General features: G+C 38.7%; 2 protein-coding genes across 2 annotated transcripts; both read right to left on the bottom strand.

Moving 5' to 3' along the window:
• Positions 1–889: 889 nt before the first annotated feature.
• ATMIN (ATM interactor) lies at positions 890–10,860 on the bottom strand. The gene is made up of 4 exons (XM_014074412.2): positions 10,557–10,860; positions 8,210–8,335; positions 7,350–7,549; positions 890–4,956 (listed from the first exon to the last, which is right to left on the bottom strand). The coding sequence occupies exons 1-4, from the start codon at positions 10,833–10,835 to the stop codon at positions 3,126–3,128; spliced, it is 2,436 nt and encodes an 811-aa protein (XP_013929887.2). The 5' UTR covers positions 10,836–10,860; the 3' UTR covers positions 890–3,125.
• A 2,529-nt stretch (positions 10,861–13,389) lies between these two features.
• CENPN (centromere protein N) lies at positions 13,390–22,470 on the bottom strand. The gene is made up of 11 exons (XM_014060586.2): positions 22,250–22,470; positions 21,359–21,539; positions 20,590–20,635; positions 19,723–19,779; positions 18,238–18,317; positions 17,649–17,825; positions 17,340–17,441; positions 16,504–16,561; positions 16,121–16,233; positions 14,146–14,266; positions 13,390–13,528 (listed from the first exon to the last, which is right to left on the bottom strand). The coding sequence occupies exons 1-11, from the start codon at positions 22,300–22,302 to the stop codon at positions 13,404–13,406; spliced, it is 1,113 nt and encodes a 370-aa protein (XP_013916061.2). The 5' UTR covers positions 22,303–22,470; the 3' UTR covers positions 13,390–13,403.
• Between the last annotated feature and the right edge of the window lie 65 nt (positions 22,471–22,535).

The following is a 22,535-nucleotide window of genomic DNA, read 5'->3' on the forward strand; positions in this document are numbered from 1 at the left end:
GCTAATAAAAATGGTAACTCAGCAATATCTGGAAGATAACATTGCCAACCCACTTCAAAGGATGAGTCTCAAGTTTGTTTTTTTTTTAAAAAAACCTGATTAATCTTTTTTTTTTTTTTAACCAAACCATTTTAGGTTACTTATTTTAAGAAAGCAAGACCGCCAAAAATGAGACAATTTGTAAATCCATACACGAGACTTGTGGCTACATATTCATAGACTACATACTGTAGACCAGGGATCTGCAACCTTAAAACTCAAAGAGCCATTTGGATCCATTTCCCACAGAAAACACCAGGAACCAATAATTTAACAACCGGTGTGACTGGGTGGGTGTGGCCAACTCAATATCACTCACTCCCACCCAGTCACATGATTCCCCTCCAGCCATGCCTACCCAGCCAGTCATTAGGGCAAAGAACTTGGTTGTTAAATTATTTTCTCTACCTCCCTGCCTCATCCCTCTCCTCCCAGCCACCTCTTGCCATACCTGGCCTCAGGTATGTTGTTCACACACCCTATCTTTCTCCTTCTCTGTCTCTCTCCCCCCTCCTTTTTCCCTTCTCTCCTCCATTCTTTTTTCCCTTCTTTCTCCTCTTTTTCTCCCCCCCCCCTTTCTCCTTTTGCAAGACTAGCAGGCAAGGCCATGGAGGCAGCAAGAGTGTCAGGAGCCGCTGCAGAAGGCTGAAAGAGCCACGTGTGGTTCCAGAACCATGGGTTGTCAACATCCGCTGTAGGCTATATAGACATAGATTTCAAGTCTAGCACAATGAACACAGAAGAACGAAACTTTCCCTTTCCCCCAACTTTAAGGATAAGCACATGGGTTGATTGACACAGCAGTTTGAAAAGATCCGCATGGGCACAGAAAGCAATAACTTGGTCAGTATCAGGAAAAAAAAAGTTTATTTCTATAAATAGTTCCTTAAATCCACCATCAAGGAAGAGCTTATACAATAACTTGACTTCCACTGAATTGGTGCTGCTACTTTTAAATAACAGGATAGTTAGGTGAGGAAAACCTTTGTTAATGCACTTAAGATTAATGCACAAATGTTTGGCTATATTGAAACACAGACACATTAGGCAGATCCAAGGGAGGCTGTGAGGACTTCTATCAAATGTGCAGCATGGGCGCTGCATTCTGATATCTAGCTACATGCTTCTATAAGCGGACTCCACTAGCTTGTAGACACAAGTGTCGGCTTGATGCTTTAGCAGGATTAGAAATGTTCTTGTACATCCTGAATGTTCTCCCAAATCTACAGTAAAAACATAGATGCTTCTTCCTTGTGAAATAAAAAAACTGTACCGATACTTCCTTATATCGGCAATTACTCCTTGATAAAAGCAACTTGTATGGCATACATGTGTACACACACAAATGTAGTGTTTACGGACTGACGCGGTCACTGATGCATTTTAACAGAATCTATGCCTCATTTGAATCCTTCATTTCCCAAAAAATGTCCTTTGGAGCCACAGAGTTCTAAATTACAGAACATGGGCTTTTTACCAATCTGCTATTCTTTATCTTAAATAATTAGATAAGCAGTTCAAGAGCCCAGAACCCTCTTCCAAGGCGGACTATCAAAGAGAATAAGCAACCTTACTAATTACGGAAACTTTAGAGAGAATAAGGCCTTAAGAAATTTAAATGAAATATTTTTCTTTAATAAAATCATGATCCTAAACAAAACTCTACACAGACTCGCAACGGAAACACACTAAGGGGTTCTTTTCATTTCCCCTAATTATTGGAAGAGCAAGAATCAATAAAACCACACCCTTTCGGCTGCTGGAAAACTACAATGGTGCTCAGAAAATCCAGTGCTCCACAAAAAAAATCAAAGAATGTACTCACCCTCACCAATGCACTCCAGCAATATGTTGAGATCTTTGGTAAATATGACTGTAAGTCACCTGGCCTTTGATAAAGACTGTCCTCCTGCAGCATCTGTAGATGTACCAAATGACTTGGTTGAACTGTAAACCTGTTCTTGGCTTTCTAAACCATGGTCTTAAATCAGTGTTCTGGAAGCAGCTATTTTAATATTAGCTGACATATCTGTCTCTAGAAATAGGGTGCAGTTTTCTAAACAGTGGAAATAATTGAGTCCAGCAGAAATAAGGGCAAGCAAGAAACAATCTTGGACAACCCAGTAAGATTATGCTTAGACCAGAAACTTTGAAGACTCGTTAAATTCAAAATGCGTTTTGAAAAGGAATTTTGCGGTGTCTCTTTTAGGTGATTCCTTTTCCATTTCTGCATGTGTTCCTCTCCTTATTTTCTGTACTTGGTAGAAGTTTTGGAACAATTGAGTTCAGCTCCAAAACTGTGATATCAATTGAGATTATACAGGAGTGTTTTTTTTTTACATCTGGCTATAAGATACTCATTGTTTTCTTACTAGCAAGCTGCATCTACTCCAAACATTAACTGTGTGACATCTTGTTGGGCCAGGGCCTGTAAGACAATGTTATTCACTTCCTGACAGTGAAAAATACCCAGGCAAAAGTTAAAGAAAATCTGGTTCATAGACTTTGTGGCTTCTTTTCTTAGAAAATTACATTTAATAATATTGGAACTAACACAGCAGCAGAACTGGTCAACGGTAACAGATCAATATGCTGAAGACTGAATTCACAGGGTGGAGACTTCTTAAAAGATAAACTTCTTATAAACAGGGGCAACCAACACCGGTTTAAGCAGAAAAACAAGAAAAAGGAAAAGTTACAGCGTTAAACCTTGGGGCATTATATTTACTCGAAAGTCCTATTGTTAATTTTCAAAGAATGCAGCTTTAGCAGAAGTATGAAGGTCAGATGGCAGACATGATTAAAACCGATGTCCGGAGGAGAACTGTGGGTTTGTGAACATAGGACATTCAGGATAGCAGAGGTAAGCAGCAGATGCCTTATAAAGTGTCCAAATATAACATACAACTGTAACCATATGTAACAGGGTTTAAATTAGTCACAATACACAACGGTGAAGGTACTTTGCAATCTGACAAGGTCTGTAAACCAAGGCTTTATATAGTCAGTTAGAACTAACCTCAGCCCCATTTTCTTTTCCCCCTATAACTTAACCCTCAAAATGCTGCAGTGTGGGAATGGCACACTCAACAGCTTGCTTTGTCAGAGCCCTGAAGCAAAGAGCACAATTCTGCACAGGTTTGTGTCTCTACGGAACTGAACTGGGAGTCCATGGTATTCCAGGCCAAGTCAGCTAAAAGGAAATCATCCATCACGGTCTGAGTCTCGTTGCTGGTGAGAAATAAGCTGCCTAGGGTATCAAGGCAGCTGTCTATGGTTTGCGTTTCGGCACTGCTCAGCTGGACCTTTCCGTCTGACATGTGATCGGAGATCTCGCTGTCTGGACATCTCATTTCCGTTTGGGTTTCTGTATTGGAAGAGTCCGCACTCATCAGAAAAGCAGAAGGCTTCAAGATGTTCCCCAGAGGCAGGTAGGGAGTGTCCAGGAAGAAATTTAAGTCTGTCTGGGTCTGCGTATCAAACATTTCTAAGCCTAAGAAATTAGAACTGCCTCGAGAGGCATAGGATGGGGTAGTGTGGTCTGAAAATAAATCTGTTTGGGTTTCAATGTCTAGGAACTCCAAGGTCGGCACCGAGTTCAAGTTGCCCAATTCAGCCTCTTCGGTTTGAGTTTGGATATTGGAAGCCGTAAAGAATTCCTCAATGTCAAAATCTATTCCTGGGTTCTGGGTAGAGACGGAGCTTAAGGGAAGGCCAGGGTTGGGGTGAGTATCCGTTAAAAGACTGCGGTTATCCAACGAATGGGCTGTGGAGTTATTTGAAAAAATGGTTTCCAGGTCATTCAGTAGCTCCATGGTTTGCGTCTGATTGTCTGTCATAATTTGCTGGGGAAGAATACCGTTGGTGGACGAGTTAAAGCTCATCATTGGCTCACACTTGGTGTCTGGGCTCAAAGTTTTGCAGTTTCCTTGCGGTAGCATATTCTGATCCAGATTGGTTGCCATCAAGGGGACACCAGGATGAGTCATGGGGTTTGAATCGGGAAATGAGGAATTAACACCGTTGAAAAGACCGCCGCAGGTGACAGTCTGGTCCATGTGTACGTTCCCATCGATACCTTTTGGGGATTTGCCGGTCTGAGTCTCCCGAGAAATTCCGCAGGGTTGAAAGCAAGCTTGAGCGAGCACATCTGTCTGAGCAGCTATGGAGGAAGTCAGCTTTGAGCTGGGTAACAGGGTTTGCGTCTCTACGCTCACCGGAAGCAATGCCTGGGAGCTGAAAGTCAGGTCTGTCTGAGAACAAGAGGACACCGAGGAATCGGGAGGCCAAGCTGCGGAAGGCACAAAATTCTGGGAAAAGTAAGAGAGGTCAGTTTGAACATTTGTGGAACAGATCCCGTTTTTATAGCACAGAGCTTCAAGATCCTGGACAGGATTATGGGGGGATGCTTTGCCTAAATTCACCTGAATGCCTGTACTAACCGGCTTAGTACCATCAGCAGCTTTGGTTCTGGAAAGGGCTGAGGGGGTTTTCAATGCAAGGGCTTCAGTCTCCATTGCGGGTATCATAATTCCGACCGGCATAGGCATTAAGTGAACAGTACTCATGACAGAACCTTTCTCGTCCACAGTCACCACAACGGGCTTCATAGAGGAGTTTGGTGCTGGCACCAAGATAGGCAATTGAGTCAGCTGCATTACAGGGAGCTTAACTAAACCCACTTTCGGCTTAGGCAAGAGAAACTTTGGTGCGTTTTTGGGCTGTGCTTGAGTTTGCTGAATAAAATAAGGTTGGCTGGAATCATCCAAGGAGGCTACCAACTTGATCTCAGGGGTCTCCAAATCCTCAGTGCTGGCACATCTGCTGTGGATGTTGGTGGGCGTCCTTCTGTGTGTTCTTTTTTCTTCCAGTGTGCAGTTAGACAGTGAAATTTTCCTTTTCTTGCTAGGCGGATCCCTGTAAACATTAATAAATCGTTAGAAATGTGGTTGTACTGCAGCACAGTTCTCCCCACTGCTCCCAATTCGAGAAAAGGACTTCAGGAAAATGGAAGCACATAGCCCATCACTTTAATAGTATGCGAGAATGACCTTTGGATACAGGGAGAAGAGCCACAATCAGGGGAATAGTCTACACATTCTAATATCTTCCTAATCACATTCTCATCCACAGGGATACCTTCATTCTTCCAATTTTGTGCAAATACAATCCTAGCTGCAGTTATTACATGAATTATCAAATATATATATACCGTGTTTCCCTGAAAATAAGACCGTCCCAGATAATAAGCCCAATCGGGCTTTTGAGCGCATGTACTAAAATACGCCCTCCCTGAAAATATTGCAACACAGCAGCAGCCATGAGGTGACCACGCTCGCCACCTCCTGCACCTCAAAAATAATGAGCCCTCCCCAAAAATAAGGCCAAGTGATTATTTGTGGGGTGTGTGTGTCAAAATAAAATAAGACCCTGTCTTATTTTCGAAGAAACACGGCATATATCTCAGAATATGAATAGGTTAACATTTGAAATTAAAGAGACAGAACAATCTAATTATTACAATATATGGGAATTATTTTATCAATGGTTAGAGAAATATGAAAAGTGGAAAAAAGCAGAAGAGTAAATTAGAGAAAATATTTTAACAAAGTTAAATAAGTTAAGAAGGGGATCGTTATAGTATTAGGTATGGTATATATTAGTATTAAGTTAAGAATAGATAAAATAATAAATATGGCTGTAATTTGTAATTGCTATTGTATAAAATATTTGCACAAAATATATGTGCCCAGATGACACACTGTTTAATGGAAGATGATGCTTGAGTTAAATTTTTTTTTAAAAAAAATTATATTAAAAAAGAAGTCAGGGGAATAGTCAGGTCAAAGGCATCTTAGCCCTCAGCAGAAATGTGGGTGTGGTACACATCTCAGAAAGGATCCTCCTTAGTTTCTTGGTTGATGACAGGAGAGAAATGAACTTTCAGACAGGCAAAGTTCTGTTAAAGTAACCTTACAATGAAGTGTAAGAGACTCATCTGGGCATGTTCCCTGCCTAGATTACCCCACAAGGTTGACATCAAGTCTGAAAGTACCGGTAGTTCTCGACTGATGACCTCAATTGAACAAAAATCTCCCTTGTGAAGTGAGAAAGTTGTTAAGTGAGTTTTGCCGCATTTTATGACCTTTCTTGTCACAGTAGTTATGCTTGTAGTTCTTAAGTTAGTAACATGGTTGTTAAGTGAATCTCACTGACTTTGCTTGTCAGAGGATGGCCGAAGGGGATCATGTTGCCAGGACACTGCAACCATTATAAAATATGAGTCAGTTGCCAAGCGGCCGAATTTTGGTCATCTGACCACGGGGATGTTACAACAGGCATAAATATGAAAAACAGTCATCAATCACATTTTTCAGTGCTTCTGTCACTTCAATCACTAAATGAATGGTTGTGAGTTGAGAACTGCGTGTGCATTTCTCCCCCATCACTTTCACAGTTCAAGAAACTGGGAGGAGCCATTTCTGAGACATTTGCCACAGCCACATTCCTTTTATAGCTAAACTTCATTTTATCTGTCTTCCCAGCTGTCTCCTGAAGTCCTTTCCACATATCATTACAATCACTGCCAGAGGTTAGAGGCCCACTGACAAAGAACAGAAGCAGGAGAAGATTTCCATTATAAAAATCATTCCCATCCCATGACTCTTATTATCCCTAAAATGAAATGGTAAGGAGTTGAGATTAAACAGAAAGAATACATTCCCTCCTACTCAAAAATGTGACTAGATAATTGAATGAATAAGCACAACTGTCAACACTGAAGCTGACCTGACTGATGACATTTTATCCATTCAATTTTATTTCTCTCTTTCATCATTTTATTATGATGTTTTTTACCACCCATCTCATATGCGACGACTCTGGGCGCCTTACCACATTACGTACTCGTCACTTATGAAATGAACTGCAATAACATTAATGCAGTACAATGTTGGTGCTGTGCTCTTCAACCCCATGTTCTAATTCATGCAACATTCAAAAGCCCACGGTGCTAACTATTTGGGTGAAATAAGCGCTGGTCGCATTTGCACTCCTAGGAAACAGGAGAGCAACACACAGCATTGTGCAGCATTAGAGAATGTAAAGATTTTGTTAGTGGCAGCCTATCTGATACAGGATGCATGGATGTAAAACCAAGAAAAATACAGAGTTATGAGCATAATAAAACCAAGAGCAGAGAAGTGGAGCCATCACTGGCAGTTACCAACACCAAAACTCTCCCCCAACTTCTAAACCCCTCCAAATTAATATGTGCATGTGCAAGATATATTTGGAAAATGCTGCCATACCTGTGTTCAACTGGGATCTCATGTTGTGTCCGATAAATATGAGATAACAATGCCGTCCTGCTGGCATAGGGACACCCACAGGTACACTGGAAAGTCTTGCCACAGTCCACAATATGGCGCTTCAAATCCCATATAGTGCCATATGAATTGGTGCATTTATCGCATTTATGCTTCTTTTCAGCATGCATTTTCATGAAGTGCTGAAACAACCAAATGTTAAGGAAATTGTAGGGATGCGGAGAAGCAACTTAGAATCAATGAGATTATCAGTTACACCATCTTTTAGCATTCCCAAAGTACTATTAGATTCCCATTTTAGACTGAAATCTTTCTAGAGTCTACTTGGAGATTTTGGGGATTAAAAGTAAATCTAACCAATCCTGCAACTTTGATTAAGCCTATTTCCTAGCAGGCATACTTGTTTACTATAGATAATTAATTGTAATTCACTGTTCATTTTGAATGATGCAGCACAGTTTTACTTAAATGTCAAAATTAGTAGAATAGAAGAACTAAACTCTACTTGCATTTAGGATCAGGATAACCAAAGAAAAAAAATGTAATTTACTTAACACAAAGTTTCCTCACTGCCACCTTTCACGTTTAGATTTCAAAAGAGGTGAGAAAATTAACTTTTTGGATTATTCATGCCTCTGCTGCTTGTTCATTTACTTGAATCAAATTCTCTCTTATTTCACATGTTACTCCCACAGTAAGGACTTAATTTACATTGGCACGCAGATTTGTTATACATATGAATGTTTTCACATAAAACTGTAATTCAGAAAAAAATGCATAACTCTTTGAGATGACATTCCACCCACTGTAATTGCCATTAATAATGTAGTTATGTTCCATACCTGCCTTACAAGAGAAAACTGTGAAAATGGCCTTTCAGGTCCCCTGGGACAACCTTCAATAGGACAGCAGTAGTATTTCTGTGGCATTTTCAAATCTTTCCTCATTGCAGGATATATTTTTCCATCCTGAAGTGGCACCCATTATTAAAAAGAAACACATATTAAAATTAAGAAACAGCTGGAAAGCAAGCTAGATTTTTGGGTTACATGTAATCCTCGAATTACAACATCTTATTTACTGACCCTTCAGTTACATTGGCACTGAAAAAAATCACTTATGACTGTTTTTCACACTTATGAAAGAGGAATTATTGACAGCATGTGCTGTGACCTGCCAGCGGCCAGTGGAGTGACAGCTGATTCGGACAGTGAGGAGGTTGGGGAGGAACATGGGCCAGTCCTGAAGGCTGGGAAGGCTCGGACAAGGGCTCTGCGTCGGAGGCAGAGAGGGAACCAAGGCTGTCTGGCAGTTCTCAGCTGCTTTCGGAGCTAGGCAGCAATGAGGCAGAGGAACAGCTGGAGCCTGTTCCCAGTGTGCACATACACAGAGGTGCCAGATAAAAAGAACAGCTAAGAAATCAGGGTCTGCTTGGGAATAAAGCCACAGGTGAACGGTGAATGGCCCCTCCCATAGGAAATAAAAGAGGAGTGAAAGGGGAGGGGGCTTTTGCAGGAATCAATATGTTTGTTCATTTCAGGAGTGTGAAGATCTGTCCATGAATCTCAGAGACTCTGTGCCAAGTCTTTCCTTGCACAGCACCTCATTTGTAAAATATTTACATGGCAGCTTTCCAAGCTTGAAAAGATCTGTGGTCATAAATCCACCTTTGAAAGACTATTTACCAGGCCTTTGCTGAATGTGAATGAGAGCAATTCATATTTGTTTAATAAAATGGGTTTTGTCTGGACCAGGAATCTGCTTTGTGCTTTTTGGGGAAGCCTAGATCAGAAGAGCATGCTAAAATCCAAATTTTGAGAAAGACAAATCTCTGCAGAGGAGGGGCTTGTGGTCTAAATAAAAAAAAATCCTATCTGCCAAATCTTCTGAGGATGCCTTAACAAATTTAATTCTTATGCTGCTGTTTGGAAACACATCACATTACCGCGAATGCTATGAACATTCAAGACAGCACACCGTCCTTTTGATCTATGCCCAACACAGTAGTTTTGTTAAGGGAAGCCTAAAATGTTTCAAACAAAATCAAAAAGCCAACCGTAAGAAGAATTAATGCGACGGTCCAAAATAAATACCTTAGCGAGAAAAAGCCCTGGAGGCAGTGTCAGAAGCATAATTCCCAAGTCAACAAAGGCTTTAATATTTTTTCAACTGTTGCACATTTTTGATTCTATTAATACTCTGAAGCAGGATGAAGTCATTACAAACCAAGAAAAAAAACCCAACATGTCTGATGTTACAATCAATTATTGTCCCAGTGGCATTCTTTAGCTGATTGAGAGAGATTTGATAGTGATCGACCGCAGGTGTCAAGGTGCTCTCTAAGAGGCCACTGGAGGATGACAGTGTTGTGGCCTGCTGCGGCCAGCGGAACTGGCAGCAGGTTCGGACAGTGGAAGCCAGATTCACTTAACCACCCTGTTAACAAACAACTGCAGTGATTCACTTAACAACCGTGGCCGTAAGATGGGGCAAAGCTCAGTTGGACAACTGCATCGCTTAGCAACAGGTTTGGAACTCAAACACGGATCGTAAGCCAAGGACTACCAGCATTTAAAATCCCCTCAAACCACCACCATCATCCTAAGAGGTGGCAAGAGGGTACATCCATTTTCGTCCTTAAATACAAGGAACACTAACACATAAGAACCCATACATAAAAGGCCATATGCTAAACAGATAAACCAGCCCAAATAAACAAATCCATAAGAAACAAAGAGTCGGGGGGGGGGAGGGTCCTCCCTCATTGTTAAAGGTGGGAAGGGGAAAAAAAGTTTTAAGCCACTTTCACTCCGAAGGGAGGGAGATGGTGGTGGGAGGGAAGCCTGGCAAAGACCCTCCCAAAAGACTGACCAGAAGCTGGAAAAGGGGGAAGGGAAGGGAACCTGGCACTCCCAAAAGGGAATGAATAGAAGCTGGAAAGGGAATGGGTGGTGGATGTGAGGGGAGGGGAACCTGGCAAAGATCCTCCCAAAAGAGTCTGACCAGAAGCTGCAAAGGGGATGGGTGGTGGGTGCGGAGGGGGGAGGGGAAGCCTGGAAAGACCCTCCCAAAGGAGACTGACCAGAAGCTGGGAAAGGGGGGGGAGAGAGAGACCTGGCGCGGGGGGGACCACGGCTGGGGTGTGTGCGTTGGGGGGGAAGAGAGGTGCCTGGCGGGGGTGGGGCTTACCTGCTGCAGGCGGTGGGCCTTGCTGAGGTGCATACTCAGCGCCGGCGGGTTGGGCAGCACCTTGCCGCAGCCGGCCACCGTGCACAAGATGTTGCTGCGGACGGCCCGTGACAGCTCCGTCACCGAGGGTGTCACCAGCTCCCGAGGGCTAGACGGCCTTTGGACGACGTCGCGGGTGGCCGGGCGGCGGGGACGGCCGAGTCCCAGGCCCGGGCCCAAGCCGGGTTCCCCGCCGCGCTGAGGCGGGCGCTGCGGCTGAGGAGGAGCGGCCGCCGCCATCTTCCTCGCGACCGACCGGCCGCCCACTTCCGGTGGAGGGAGGGAGACTCATGAATATTGAGACGCCAATTTTACATATTCATGAGGGACGCGTGGGAAAAAGAGCCGTGGCGACGGAGATCCCGCCCGTCCTTCCATCCCGCCCCGCCCCTGGCTTGAGGTCACGTGGGACATATTGGCTCTCAGGCTGCAATTCCTCAATTTCTCATACAATGAATGAACCGCAGGTTTAATGCGGCCGCCGGTGTGCGTAGCGCCTTTGGCCGGCTTTTCTGGTTCTTGTTTGGGGGGTGGGTGTTTGATTTTGCAGGTTTTCTGAATGCCCACTGTGAACTTGATGTTCATATCTAATATAATTTGTAAGGCTCCTCCAAAACTATATCTGACTAGGTGGCTCAGTGGCTGAGACCCTGAGCTTGTCGATCAAAAAGGTCGGTGGTTCGAATCCCCCTAGTACAGGTGAGCAGGGGGTTGGACTAGATGACCTCAAAGGTCCCTTCCAACTCTGTTACTGTTTAAATTGGCATGGAATGACTCACATTACTCAAAGGTTTTGTCTTCTGGCTGGCAGGTTTCTGGTCAACATAAGGTAGCCTGATCCAGGCTACCAACCGTAGCAATACCACTTAGACTTATATACCACTTCACAGTGCTTTTACAGTCCTCTCTAAGTGGTTGGCCCTAATAATTAAGATTCCTCATTTTACCCACCTCGGAAGGATAGAAGGTTGAGTCAACCTTGAGTCAGTCAGAATCAAATTGCCAAACTGCAGGCAGCCAGCAGAAGTATCCTGCAGTACTGCACTCTAACCACTACGCCACTGTGGCTCATCCTAGGTTGCTTCTCTTGATTAGTTTCCATCTCAACCAGAAACAATAGAAATACCAAATTATTTCAAAATGTAGTTTAAGAAAGTTAATTCTGTATATAAAATGCAGGCTTACCTGCCTGCTTTTAAAAAAATTAGCAACCCTTTTCTGCAAAATTAAGCACACATTTTGTCTTTCTAAGGACAATTATTTTACCTATCCCTCTTAGATGTTCCATGATTCTATGCCTTTATAAATTCCAGATTCCAAACACAGAAAGAATCCCTTGGGAATTGACAATCCTATTAATTCTAGAGCAAAAGGGGTAATAGGATAAGCCGATATAACTATAAATCTGCCTTTTTATGATCCCGCAGTCCCCTTATTTGGAGTAGTTAAGGCGACTACAAAGTCAACTGGAATGCAACTGCAACCAGTTTTATCTAACATATTTTGTATATAGAATCATAAATTTAACATTCACAAAGTATAAACACTAACATTTCAAGCCAAGCTTGATTATTCCCATTTATAGAGAATAATAAAAAACCCAGTAGTTTATAATGCATTTGACTAATTTTTCAGATGGTGCATAATTGGTTAAACATTACACTAGGCTTCAATTAAATTCAAATAATCTAAGCGTAAGAAAGGGTTTGCATAATATAATTAAATCATGGAACAATTTGATTTGGTGTAAATGTCTGCAACTACACATTAAATTATGGTTAAGGCAAAGTACATATAAAACTGATAAGGGGCTAATAAGCCACACTTATTATCAAGCAGCATGATAAACTTGAAATACAGTAACAGCAATACAGTTAAATTTTATAAATAGTTTATTTTTTACAAAGTATGAGAATCAAAAACCTCTCAAAATGGCTACCTGCATTGTCAGAAAGAACCCTGACATTTGTTAACAGTGTTCTGCACTATCTGGTTGATATATATTTCTTTTGTCATGGACATTTAAGTACATATAAAGCCAAATTATTAAAAAATATACATGATTCACTAAACATTTCAGTTTAAAATTCAATTTAGTATAATCAAACATTTATGTCAATGTTTTTATAGAGTGCATTCTGTCTTCACAGCAACTTCTCCAAAACAAGCAATTAAAATAACTGGATTATATACACCAGATTAACATTTCATTTTTAATTAGACAATACTGACTGAGCATTGATAACATCTGCACTGGTGTATAAATAAGCCTATTAGAATAACCCAAATACTTTTTTAACAAACATGTAAGCCTGTATATTGATGTTGGCCATGGAAAAGGGCCCCTGTCGTTTCCTTAATGTCAAATAGAATACAAGCTACTCATCTTCCAAACTAGTATGAAAAGTAAACTTTATGTTCAACAGATCAGAATGGAAGGAAAGATTAGTAAAAGATGAAAAGATTCTTCCTCTTCCTTTGCTTATTGCTCTCCTGGGGATATTATTTTATAAGAGGCTGATTCCAGCATAGAATGCTGTCATCCTGACTAGCAGTTAAATTTAACTGCTTTGTTAATCTAACCTTTTCTGAAAATTACATGTCATCATTACAATTTTATAAATAAGTATATAGGCTTATTTCTCCCATTTGCATCAGTTAACTGAAATATTTAAAATCAAGTTGTCATTTTTAGTGGTGCTTTAATTATATGGTAAGAATACACAAACCTTCACTGGTAATTATTTACAAAATCTCACAAAGTTAAGAGAGAGAGAGAGAGAGAGAGTCCATATCTGTCTCTGTTCTTTAATTTACTTGAAAGGTATTATTGGTTTGTGAAAGATCATCTTTTTTCTCTCTGATTTTAAAATAATTCCTGGCTTTTCGAGTGATGCAGGTGAGTAGTGGTGAAAGAGGAGCGTCTGCTATTCCTAGTATAAAAAACATAATAAAAATCAATATATGATTATTTACAGCTGTGTATGTAAACCTGGAAGTTCAGGAATTTGATGTCTTTTAATAGCACTGCATAAATCCATACATAATAGCATGTCACAACGGTTTGGGAACAAAATCTGTTTCAGGCAAGGGTTGGCAACATGACATTTTCACCTACCATGCTTGTGATTTATTTATTTTTAATGTCTGAAACTATGCTTGAGATTTTGCTAAAATTTGTTTAAGTCTTGTAAGATTTTGGCAAGATGCAAAATCAAAATGGGAGAACTCAGATACTCTATCCATTCAGAATTAAAATATAATTCTGCATGCATTAAATCTGCTCATTCACACAATAAATTTAAGAGGCTACTATAGTGAGCAGCCTATAGTAGAATTTATTTCATCAGACGTTAATTAGGATGAGCCCAACCATCCCCACACTAGTATTTAAAATAGTTTAAATTGGTTGGGCAAGAAAGGAAGTCAAATGAGTAGTATGCGTCATTATGGAAAGATGTATGAATCACTGGTTTTATAGGCAGTTTTATTCTGTAAAAATATTATATAATAGTGCTGTTTAGGTTTTTACCATAATTGCAATACTTACCAGAGGGCCCTAGAGACTTAAGGGCTTCTAGAAGATGAGGACTAGAAAACTTGATGGTACATCTAAATGGCTGATCAGTATTCAGGATGCTTCTTTCTTCAGTTTTAAACACTGTTTCAAGCTGTAATAACAACAAACAAAATCCAGAAACTGTAAATAGATCAGTCTGGTATGACTGTTAAGGTTCTGGCCTAGGCCAGGAAGATTCACATTCAAATCCTCTTCTAGTCATGAAAAGTCATTGAATAACTTTGGACCAGCCCCATTCTAAGCCCAAATAATTCGCATGGTTACTGTCATGGGGATAAAATGCAGGAAAATCCCCACAGAAATAGCCTTTAAGAGATACATATAACTAACAAACAAAAAATAGAATAAATCACATTTAGGCCATAAATCTCTAAATTTACTTCCCTTCATCTTTGGCCCAATATGGCAGAGAGCTCAACATATTAGGTTATCCCAATTTGATCCCCACAGCAATCTTATGAGTTGCGATGAGCTTTAAAAAAATGACCCCCAAATTACCTGTGATTTCTGACAATGAGAACATGAACCTTAATCTTCCTTACCTGATCCAACTCAAATATCTTAGCTGCTTCATTATCAAGACATTTTAAAATGTAGCAGAAGTATTCTTACATAACTAGTCAACATTCCCAAAAATTGCAAGGTTTTCCCCCTCCAAAACAATAATTGCAAAATTAATCTGATTAATAAAAGCTCGACATCTATTCAGATTTCATTTTCATATACTGTCACTATTTTATTCAAGAATAATTTATTATTACAATATTAAATACAATTGTAAGAAATATGTACATGAAAAATCAAAGGGTGCCCTCTTGTGGAAAAAAATATTTAGTTCTAATACACAACCCAAAACAAGCAGAACTTTAATTTAAATACACTAATTTATTCAGCATTGTTATTGATTGTATTAAGTCTTAAGCTTGGGAAGACAGACATGTATGTAGCACTTCACACTGGCAGTATGTAGATCAGTGTTTTTCAACCTTGGTGGCTGGGGAATTCTGGGAGTTGAAGTCCATACAGCTTCAAAACAATGATTGTGAGAAACATTGGGTGTAGATTACAGTCCATAATCTTCAATGAAGACATATTCACCCTGCAATGTATTGATTCAGGATGACATTCTTTTATCAATATGCTAATCATACCCAACAACTTTGAACTATGGTGCTGGAGAAGACTCCTGCAAGTCCCTTGGATTGCAAAGTGATCAAACCGGTCAGTCCTAGAGGAGATCAATCTTGACTACTCTTTAGAAGGCCAAATCCTGAAGAGGAAACTCAAAAACTTTGGCCACCTAATGAGAAGAAGGACTCACTGGAGAAGAGCCTAATGTAGGGAACAATTGAGGGCAAAAGAAGAGGATGACAGAGAATGAGGTGGATGGATAGAGTCACTGAAGCAGTAGGTGTTAGCTTAAATGAACTCCAGAGGATGGTGGAGGACAGGAAGGTCTGGAGGAACATTGTCCATGGGGTTGGACATGACTTTGCAACTAACAACAACATCCAACAACATATCTTTATCCTGGCTGAGCAGGAGTGGCAATGGAGGCAGTTAGGGCCTAGATAGGATGAAACAGGCTTAGATAAATCCTGCCAATACAATGTGGTGCTCAGCAGCTGAGTGAATCCAGGGAAAAACCCTCATAATTTGAGAGGGGATTGCTCTCCTGTTTGAACAACAAATGGAGGTTGTAACCATGAAGGCCTTTGTATAATCAGCTATTATGTGCCAACCATGCACATTTGGAGTGTTTGATTATAGTTGTATTACCCGAGTTTTGTTTTAAACTTTTGAATTAATACTGTAAGTGGCTCAGAGCATCTGGAAATCAATTTAATTAAGAATAGAAAATTAGAACAATCATGGAATCTCCAGAATATAAGTATAGAAAGGCCAAAAGAAACATTGCCAATGTCTATGTAAAGTAGAAACGAACCTTGTATTGTGCGTGTTCTAATTTTGGTTGAGGACCATCACCAAAAGTTTCCCGATTAACTTTTTGAATTCTCTCCTTTTCATGTTTATCTTCAAGAATTATCCTTGGATCAACTGGAAAAAAATGTTAAAAACACATCAGTGTACTGAAAACATACTTAGCACTATTATTCTACATTCCATTTGTCCCCAAATGCCAAAATGTTAAGAAATCAGTTATCCATGGGATAACTGAGCTGCCCTCTGTTAGATATCCTAAGGCACATGCTCAGTGAGGCCTAGGGCACTTCCATAGGGATGGCTGTGCACTGAGCATAGTCCATTGACCTCTAATTTAAAGAAATCATTTTGATTTAAAACAAGTTAACAAGTTAGTTTAAATACCATTTTCCAGGTCACTGTTTTTTTCTTGTAGGGGGCGAAGCGGATGTGTCTGAAAATTCTAAAAAAGAAATAAGGAACAGAGAAATAATGCCAAAATGTTAAGTTGGTACATTTTCTTGTATGAATGATGTTTAGAAATACTGAGAAAACTCTGTGTAGCAACTTTCTTTTTAAAAAAGGAAACTTTAATGCAGAAATACTATATTGTAAGTTTAATCTCTGAACCTGACCAAATATGGAATTTCAAAATGGGCAAGAACCCATACAGAGTGGTCTTACACTCATGGGTTTTGTACCTGCAAATCCATGTTTTTCTCAGTACTCAATCTTATTACACTGATACATGATTCTGAATTTAGAAAAATGATTATGCATTTAACTGAATACCCACAGAAGCCACTAAGAACTTTTTAACTAGGAGAAAAACAGGGCAGAAGTGGAGAAGGTAGAAACAAGGAAGCACACATAGCTCTGTATTGCATATTCATGTTGGAATTCCTTCTTCAATAGTATGTGAAGCGTACATATGCTGTGGTGCTAGCTAAAACTAAAATGTAATGTTTGTCAATTGCTAAATTTAGAATAATAGCAATATAAATATTTAATGTATTGTTATGCTACTGATTGAATCTTGAAGGATTTTTCAAAAAGCAAAAGGTGAAATGTTAGTTCTATCCACAGGGTTAAATTTACCTTGTTGGGAGACTATCTAGCTTTGTAGGACTATAATGTCTCTCTTGGAAGAAGTCACTCACCACATTGGGACCCTTAGAAAAAGGCACAAAATAAAACACAACACAACCATGACTTTGGCTTAGAAGAGAGAAGCAGCTCACCTGGGAAAATCTTTTAAACAAAATAACTTTAAGAGACTCTAAGCAATGGTTTCGGAGACCCATTTCATGGATGTCTTTGTAACAGGTAGCAGCCAACAGAGCCTTCAAATGAAAATGCAGGCAATCTTTAATTGAAACTGAAATGTATTGTTCTTCCCATCTCCCCATTTTACAGTTATGATATTAAAGCATGTATACATTTAATACATTAGTTCAGAAAACCCAAATATCAATTGATCCTTGTTATATCAAAAAATATCAAAAAACCTTGAAAGAAGATCAAGATAATTAAATGCAAAATATATTTACCTGAAAAAGTAAAGTGTTATTTCTCTTAACCTTAGAATTGGTTATGAAGACATAAGGTGTTTGTGAATGGTAAACTACGTAGGTTGGCTTGTATTGATTAGGCCTTGTATATTGAGTTCCCCAAGCAATTCGAATCCACACTGCATTGTCTTCATATTCTTTAAAGCTGATAGTTGCCTGATGTAAAGAGAAAGGGGAAAAATTCCTTTTTTTGTGGCTTGTTTAAACCTCCGAAAAATAGGGTATGTGTTAAGTTAAAAAGTGCTAAGCCCATGTATCCAGCACAGCTATAGTGAACAGTTAAATTATTTTAAAACTATCACTTCTATTAGGTCAGATATAGAATGATATACACTACATTTCATATGTGATTAGCTTCTGAATGTTACCATCAAGTTCATTTTAGTTTGTCAACCTATTCCTTACATGCAGATATAGCCTGTTCAGAAGATAAGGATCACTTATAAACAAAAATGAAAGTACTTTCCCTTTTAATGTCAAATTGCTTTACATTTAAATTATTTAGTAGATTAGGTTAAGTATGATCTCTTTAATTTAGAAAGTAAATATTTTCATGGATTATTCTTACATTTTTCAAAACAGATAGCACAGTGCATTTAAATTTCTTTTTGAAAGTTGTCCAGTTAAAAATGACTGCATCTTCATCATCTGCAAATAATAAGAGATATTAAAATGGGTATCATTTAATACACGCATATATTTTATTTAAAAAAGGGTTACTTTTACACTGAAGGCTGCAATTTTCCATTACTTTTAACAATGGTAAAGGCGATTCAAGACCATTCATGTTTATACAAACCAACTTTCACCAACCTGATGATTTCTAGATGTTTTTAGACTACTGCATATTTCTGAGAGGCCTCCAAAACTCTCATTACATGAGGGGGTTGCAAAGCAGAAGACTGCTGATGGATGACATAACTAATATTTCAATCTTTGAAGTATCACACAATAGCTAATTTTGCTTTAGAACAAGCAGGCTGCCACAGCTGAAAATGCATAGGATTAATAAGGAGGCAACTGCAGGGCAAGCTTCTTTTATTCCTTGGCCATAAAACTAAATACAAGTCTCTAGGCAGTTTTATTAATGGAGGAGGAGGGGAGGTCTGCTTTAAGGTGGAGTATTTTTTAACTCACTTTATGTTTTGACAAATGCATTGGTTTTTGTGCTATGCATTTTCTTTCAGTTTCATATCACAATAATATGTATTTATTTATTTGATTTATATTCCCTTATTTCCCAGAAGCTAAAGATTTTGGAAAACAAAAATATCCATTGTAGCTTCACAAACCTGTCAAGTAGGCTGGATTGAGAACAAGTAGCCCTCAATTTACAACCATTCATTTAGTGACCTTTCAAAGCTACAGTGGTATTGAAAAAAGTGACTTAGGACTATTTTTCACACTTGCAACCATTTGCAGCACCCCCAATGGCTCGTATTTCTGATAGTTGCAGTGTCCCAGGGTCATGTGATCATTTTTTGCGACCTTCTGACAAGTAAAGTCAACGAGGAAGTCAATTTCACTTAGCAACTACATTATTAACTTAACAACTGTAGTGATTCACTTAACAACTATGGCAAGAAAAGTAATAAAATGCGGCAAAACTCACATAACAACTGTTCTCTATTAGCTATTGAAATTTTGGGCTCAATTGTGATTGTAAGTCGAGGACTACATGCATGTGACTGAAGAAATATTTGAAATTTATCCTCTTAATTCTAAACCTAACCACTAGAGTACATTGGTACTCAGAAGCAGTAGAAATACTAAAAGGAAGGTATACATGTAAATGAAGGCTATTCACTTCATTTTTATCATTTAACTCATTTAATATCAATTTAATTGAAGATTAATACAGAAGGTTGATGAATCAAACTTACTAATAAAAATGTGGCTATTTCAGCAAAGAAAAAAACTTTTGTTCTACCCGTGAATGTTTCAAAATAACATGATGGAAATTCTACTATATTAATTTAAAACATACATTTCTATATAGTCAAAGTATGTCAATTATTTTTAGAATAACTAAAGGTAAGTTGTGGGCACTTACCTTCTCTAGTCATTTGGTAAACAATCCAGGTGTTTTTGTCTTGATAGGTGTAGTTGTCTAAAAAAAAAATCACAAACTGAGTGACTACTAATTTAATAATATAGTAACTTAATAAAAACTCCATTAATATTATGACAAAAAATAAAATAAATTTCAGGAATATCAATATTACTATTTTTTACCTTTAACAAATTTTCACATTAATTGGAGTTAATCTCCATTCTTTACTCATTGTCTTTGAAGATATAAACAGTCCACACTGCCTTATAAATAAGTTTTGGTAACATCCAACAGAAGATTAAAATATGTGTTTTCAAGTTGTGAGATTATTAGAGATGGTGCAATTTTTTGAAAACAGTAACAAGCTGCAAATCAAAATCAAATCCAAGGGAATTATCTCATTAATTAGCTAAAAATTCAGATTTAGACTATGAACTATATAAAATGCAGGTATCAGATCCATTGTAATCCTGACTATTATTATGTGGGAATAGGCAAACCTCAATGTATTATCTCTGAATAAATAAATGATGTAATTAGAACAATTCTTCTTATCTATTAAGAATTTGGATTTTAAATTGCAATAACAATTTGTTTTGGGATTGTTTATTTGATAAATTTAATTACCAACAATAGGCTGGAGGAGTCTATTCGATCTTCTGCCAAAAAATTTACTTTAACAATGGAATATTGTGCAAGGTAAAGAAGAATAATTTTCTATTCTTAAAAAGGTAACATTGATTTTAAATTTTATGACAGAAAGGATACATATCAATCAAATGAACTTAGTTTATAATATAATTGATTTAGACAAAGAAAAAAGGTTATTTACTCTTTCTCTCTCTTTAAATAAAAGACTCTACTTACAAATTAAGTCTAACTCGGCTGCATCTTTGATAGTTGCCTGGTTCTCCTTTAAGACAAAGAGTAACTTATTAACAATATTACAATTGTATGTAATACAATATTGTTGAGATTGGAACAATACTGAGTATTATATTACTTAAGTATTATAATAGAGGAATGGCACTGAAATTGTCTCAATCTAATAAATGTTTGAGTGAAAGGTATCAGAATTGTATTAAGACATTATATGAATGACACTGAAATAATGTATGCTTACAATCTATGTTGCAAATAATGGAATCCATTCATTGCAATTAGTCCTTAAAAATGAGGTTACATATCTTATTTTGTGGACTTAAAAAGATTGTTAGATATCACTACCTGTCTACTTCAAGAAAGTTGTTTTCATTCACTCAGTTTAGAATTTAGTTGAGTTGACTATTTTTATGGGAAATAATTTATAGAAAAACTCACCAGCAATAAATGTTTTTAACTATTATATTTTTAAAAATTCTTAGCTACCCTGCTCACCATGATAAAGTATAAGCTAAATAACAGGTTGATTTTGCAGAAATATTAGGCTAAAATGAGGTTAACAATAATATTGTTCAGTGTCTCTTATGAACATAATCTAAGAGCAGTTGTAAATATATGCAATTCTGTGTTCTGCAAATAATTCATCTTTGCCACAATAAAAGGGAAACCTTTTTTCTAAGAACATACATTTATATATAAACATAATATAGACATATATTATATAGACATAAAAGCATTTGTACTTTGTTCTTACCTCACAAAGTTCAACAACTGCTTCAGATACTTTGTCCTTGAAATGATGAATTTTTAAAGATTGAAGTTGAGTCTCGGACAAAAAACCCCATGAAGCCAGCATTTTGGATGTTTCTGAACGTGGTATTCGCAGCACGGATCTTCTAATATATTCAGCTACTGTTTCATCCATGATGAAGACCCTCCAAAAAAAATAAGATAGGAATTTTGTTCAGAGAACACACACTCTAGTTTTATACAGTACAACGCAGATAGTGCACAATGAAAATAGAAACAAGAGTTCTTAACAAAGTTTTGTGCTGTATGGCCTTTCAAAATAAGGACTCTGGACAGCGCATCCTTAATCTACAAGACAACTTAATGACAAGTGTATCAAAAGCAAGAGCAGTGAACACTAACAAAAGACACATATACTGTTATAAACGTTATAGCACAGTATGTACATTTCTACTTACACTACAGAATGCAATTATGGAACCTGAGTAATTTTAAGATATTGATAGATAAGTTTTACTGGTATAATAATGTGAGCACAATCAATTTCAGTTTGGGGATTAATTTTTTTACAAAGTTTATTTCTTTTAAGGTTTGGTAAAGGAATTGTAGTATTTTTCTCCTAAACTTATTTCTAAAGTCAGCAGTGGCACAGAGTATATTTCAACGTCTCTCTCCCACGTAGAAAAGAGACGAACCGCCATCGCCGTTTCATTCTCCGTCGCGGCTCAGGCCGGCTTCTCTCACAACATCAGCGGCCGACCTCGCAGGGTCGTTGTGAGGGCGAGAAGAATCCTCCCCCCCTCCCACCCGAAATGTACAGGGGGGGAAAAGGCTCCAGTCATTTCGGGATTGGTGGTAGTCCTTCCTCCCGTTGCTGGTCTCCCGCCCAACTCACTTCGACGGGGGATCCTGCCCGCCGCTGTTCCGCAGCCGCCTCTTCGGCGCCATTTGGGGGGGGGGGGAATCCCGTTCTTTCTCCTCAGGAAGTTTGCCGCCCGAACGCCCATTCGAATCACTCAATCGCCGCCTCCAGATTGAAATTGGCCAATCGGCCGTCTCCGCCGCGCCCTAATCAGCCAATCACAACGCGACTCCTCCCCAAGCCGGTGACATTCCGTGCTTGTGTGACGCTTTGGAAGCCTCCGCTTTTGCAGTTGTGCTTGCGCCCATTTGGGGGGGGG

Source organism: Thamnophis sirtalis, unplaced genomic scaffold (genome assembly GCF_051295495.1).
Source record: "Thamnophis sirtalis isolate CommonGarterSnake01/CBP01778 unplaced genomic scaffold, rThaSir2_p1.2 scaffold_14, whole genome shotgun sequence".
Classification (NCBI taxonomy): Eukaryota; Metazoa; Chordata; class Lepidosauria; order Squamata; family Natricidae; genus Thamnophis; species Thamnophis sirtalis.

What these genes read in the sequence shown, in the direction of transcription:
- ATMIN (XM_014074412.2), bottom strand. Translation starts at nt 10,835, where the DNA reads ATGGCGGCGGCCGCTCCTCCTCAGCCGCAGCGCCCGCCTCAGCGCGGC. An exon ending in AGGCCCACCGCCTGCAGCAG is followed by an intron (nt 8,336 to 10,556) that starts GTAAGCCCCACC and finishes GTGCCACTTCAG; the next exon opens with GATGGAAAAATATATCCTGC. An exon ending in AGTTTTCTCTTGTAAGGCAG is followed by an intron (nt 7,550 to 8,209) that starts GTATGGAACATA and finishes TGGTTGTTTCAG; the next exon opens with CACTTCATGAAAATGCATGC.
- CENPN (XM_014060586.2), bottom strand. Translation starts at nt 22,302, where the DNA reads ATGGCGCCGAAGAGGCGGCTGCGGAACAGCGGCGGGCAGGATCCCCCG. An exon ending in CAGTTGTTGAACTTTGTGAG is followed by an intron (nt 20,636 to 21,358) that starts GTAAGAACAAAG and finishes TTTGTCTTAAAG; the next exon opens with GAGAACCAGGCAACTATCAA. An exon ending in AGCCGAGTTAGACTTAATTT is followed by an intron (nt 19,780 to 20,589) that starts GTAAGTAGAGTC and finishes TTTTTTTTTTAG; the next exon opens with ACAACTACACCTATCAAGAC.